Source organism: Gambusia affinis, linkage group LG21 (genome assembly GCF_019740435.1).
Source record: "Gambusia affinis linkage group LG21, SWU_Gaff_1.0, whole genome shotgun sequence".
In the NCBI taxonomy this organism is placed as follows: domain Eukaryota; kingdom Metazoa; phylum Chordata; class Actinopteri; order Cyprinodontiformes; family Poeciliidae; genus Gambusia; species Gambusia affinis.
In genome coordinates, this window is record NC_057888.1 from 6711578 (window position 1) to 6714779 (window position 3202).

Consider the following 3202-nt stretch of genomic DNA (forward strand, 5'->3'; position numbering starts at 1 on the left):
TGTGTGTCTGTCTGTCTTCTGTCTGAGGTGCAGCCGTTAAGAGGTCAATATGAGAAACTTCTTTCATCCGTGTGTAAACTGGCAAACAGTGAAACTGCCAAGTCATAACCAAACGTGCTCCAACAATTGAAAAGTGTCAGCACATAGTATGGCCCAGACTGGCACTACACGAAGCGGATGTCTAGTCAAATCGAAAACACTGTGGACTGAAGCAGCCACATAGGAGCCGTTTCACCCACCACACAGAATACGTTACACCAGTGAAAGCAGACAGACATTCTCAAAAATATATTGTTGATCTCATCACTTTGCATTCATTTATTGAGTCCTTCCGTTTACTGTTTTGTTCTGCAGGGCTAAAGCACAATGAAAAAACAAGTTGTTGTTTTTATTTCTTTGGATTTTTAATGGGTTTTCTTTTTACATTTACAGATGCATACAACAAATATATGATGGAAAGATTTAAAAAAAGCACAATATTTACATTTCAATACAGTTTATACAGGTGTTCCAGTGAACAAATATGTTCGTAATTGTCAGAACATGGCTTTTTTTTTAATGGAATATGGCTTTCAGAGCTGTAAATGTTATTGTTCATCTGTTTGTGGTAATTAATGCATCAGGAATACAATTTAAAATATGATTACTAGGCTCAAGTCTCAGGTGTAGTATTTTGGAAAACAGGCATCTATATGGACAGGGCTGGGGTAGTTTCAGTATCTGACATGATAGAGGGACGTTTGGGAACTGCCTGGACTTTAATAAGCCCTCCTTTACCACCAACACAAGTTTTAGCCATCCTCATGAGGTCTTCCCTGAACCGAACTCCAATAAAGACATACAGGAAGGGGTTGAGGCAGGCATGAGTAAAGGCGAGACTCTTGGCAATCTGTCCAGCTATATCAACTTGACTCACAATGGCGCAGTCTGTAATTGTGGTATTGGCTGCCTGCGTGGCTTCCACTATCAGTAGGGTGTTGTGAGGAAGCTGGGAGAGAACAAACACGAACACAACAACAAAGATGACACGGAGGGCCTTGTGCTTTTCGAAACTTTTTGCCTGCAAGAGTGTGCGGATAATGACAGAGTAGCAGAAAAACATGACCAACAGAGGAAGGCAGAAGCCCATGCATATCTGCAGGGACAGCACCAGGATCTTCGTACGGTTGAATGCATTGTTCCAGTAGACCATAGTGCAATAGGATTGTTCCTCTGGGTCCAACTTCACCTCAGCAAAGATAAACTCAGGCAGGGCCATGATAATGGAGACAGACCAAACACAGATGCAAACAAGTTTGCTGTAAAACAATCTCTTCTTCTTGAAGTTCTGAGCTTTGGTTACTTGCACGATGGCGATGTAGCGGTCCACGCTAATGCAGGTGAGGAGGAGCATGCTGCTGAAGAAGTTGATCTTGTAGAGAGCAGACACTATTTTGCAAGAACTGCTCCCGAAATCCCAGCCCTTGATGGCGTCGACTGCCCAGAAGGGCAGCGTGCACAGGAAGAGGAGGTCTGCCACAGCCAGGTTCAGCAGGTACACGTCGGTCATTGTTTTAAGGCGGTTGCGCACGGTGAGGTAAATCCAAACCACCAGCAGGTTACCCACAGACCCAAGGATGAAGATGATCCAGAAGAGAGGTGGCTCATACTGGCTGCGAAAGTCCCTGACCCAACGTCTGTCACACATGCCGGTTTCATCAGTTGGCCAACCATCATAATCAGGAGTCTGTCGGCAAACAGATTTCTTAATAAGTTTCAAACAAGTATTTTATATAAGACAGTAAAGATGTTTTGCACAACTATCTCTAAGCCTTTCCCACTGATGTTGTAGTTTTCTGTTATGCATAATTTTCTGTTCTCTTTTAGTAAGTCAACCCATCAACAGCAGAGGGTTTCACAACATAACCCACATCTGGTGGGAACATAGTGAAGGTACATCAAACGCAGTCTGTGACGTACATTCTAACCAAGAGTTCGCTGTCAGGTGCAGGTGTTGTGTCTGTGCAGGAGAAACCACACAACTGCACTGTTTCCTGCTGCTATCCAAGCCTGAGGGGGTGAATGATCCTAAGGGGCTCAAGAAAGGGGCGCCCGCTGCAGAACTCAATACCCCAGCAGCTCAACGTTTAGATGTAGGGCAGAGATAAAACAGTGGGGGGGCTTAGGTTTTCACAAACAATGGAAAATTTGATGCCGACATGGCTATGACACTGCCTGTGGCATTTAACTGCGCAGCAGATGTCTGCTGTCAAACACGAGTAATTATTGAAAAGGAACATGGATTTTTTTTTTTTGACAAATTGGGTTAGTTTTATTAATTATAGAGCAGTGCAATGAAATACCACAATCAGACTCCCCTTGTTATGCTACAGACTATTAAGTCCACTCAGATACACAGTACATCAACTAGAGAAAAGCTGTCAGTGTTTTCTAGTTAAAATGTTCAAAGGCTTTTATCGTAAAGTGGTACTTACAGTTGACACAGTAGATGTGTCTAGTGGCATAAAAGCAGTTGTTAATTCCATTTGACCTAAAAAGAAAGAGAAAAGAATAAATAGTTAACCAACACTGTAAAAAAAACAACTGTTACACATTAGAGAAATACATTTTAAAATCTTGTTTTAAAGAATTTCAATATATTTACCCAGTTTATAGAAATGTCAGAAAGAGGAACCTGGAGACAGAAGTATGCTCCTGTCAGTGTTGAACAGCTGTCAACTTAATCATCTTCACTTGCTTATATGGTTTCTCTTCAACCACAAAATCACGTGTCAACGTTTATCCCCACATCTCTGTCTCAGCCCAGCAGAGAAAAACAACACCAAACCGTTGTTGGTGAAATAACAACTCAAGCTGAATACAAGGGGAAAACACTTACATATCAAAAGAACAATTTTTACTAGGTGGATATCTGAAAACTTTCACACAACAACTCTACACCTAAATTTTAGACATAACCTACAAAAGTACAGCCAACAGGATGGGAGTACAGCAAGGGTTTCTTAATCAGGTCTTTGTTCAGTTTTGACACATGATGTTTACAAAGGTGAGGGTTTTATCACCGCAAAATATTCACTTGTGAAACTGAAAACTGTAAGTTCTGATTGATGCCTGGAAACAGAAGCTGAGTTGTTCATATTTTGTTTTAAAGATTAAAAAGCTTAACAGTAAAGCTAAACACTTGGGACTATGTTTGGATATT

The 3202-nt window shown here is 41.3% G+C and overlaps 1 protein-coding gene across 1 annotated transcript; it reads right to left on the reverse strand.

Moving 5' to 3' along the window:
• Window positions 1–399: 399 nt before the first annotated feature.
• ccr9b (chemokine (C-C motif) receptor 9b) lies at window positions 400–2743 on the reverse strand. Its single transcript, XM_044104804.1, has 3 exons — window positions 2645–2743; window positions 2475–2530; window positions 400–1726 (listed from the first exon to the last, which is right to left on the reverse strand). The coding sequence occupies exons 2-3, from the start codon at window positions 2523–2525 to the stop codon at window positions 689–691; spliced, it is 1089 nt and encodes a 362-aa protein (XP_043960739.1). The 5' UTR covers window positions 2526–2530; window positions 2645–2743; the 3' UTR covers window positions 400–688.
• Between the last annotated feature and the right edge of the window lie 459 nt (window positions 2744–3202).

Excerpts from the sequence above, each read along its gene's own strand:
- ccr9b (XM_044104804.1), bottom strand. The coding sequence starts at position 2,525 with ATGGAATTAACAACTGCTTTTATGCCACTAGACACATCTACTGTGTCA. Across the intron at positions 1,727-2,474 it reads ACACATCTACTGTGTCAACT|ACTCCTGATTATGATGGTTG; the intron begins GTAAGTACCACT and ends GTTTGCCGACAG.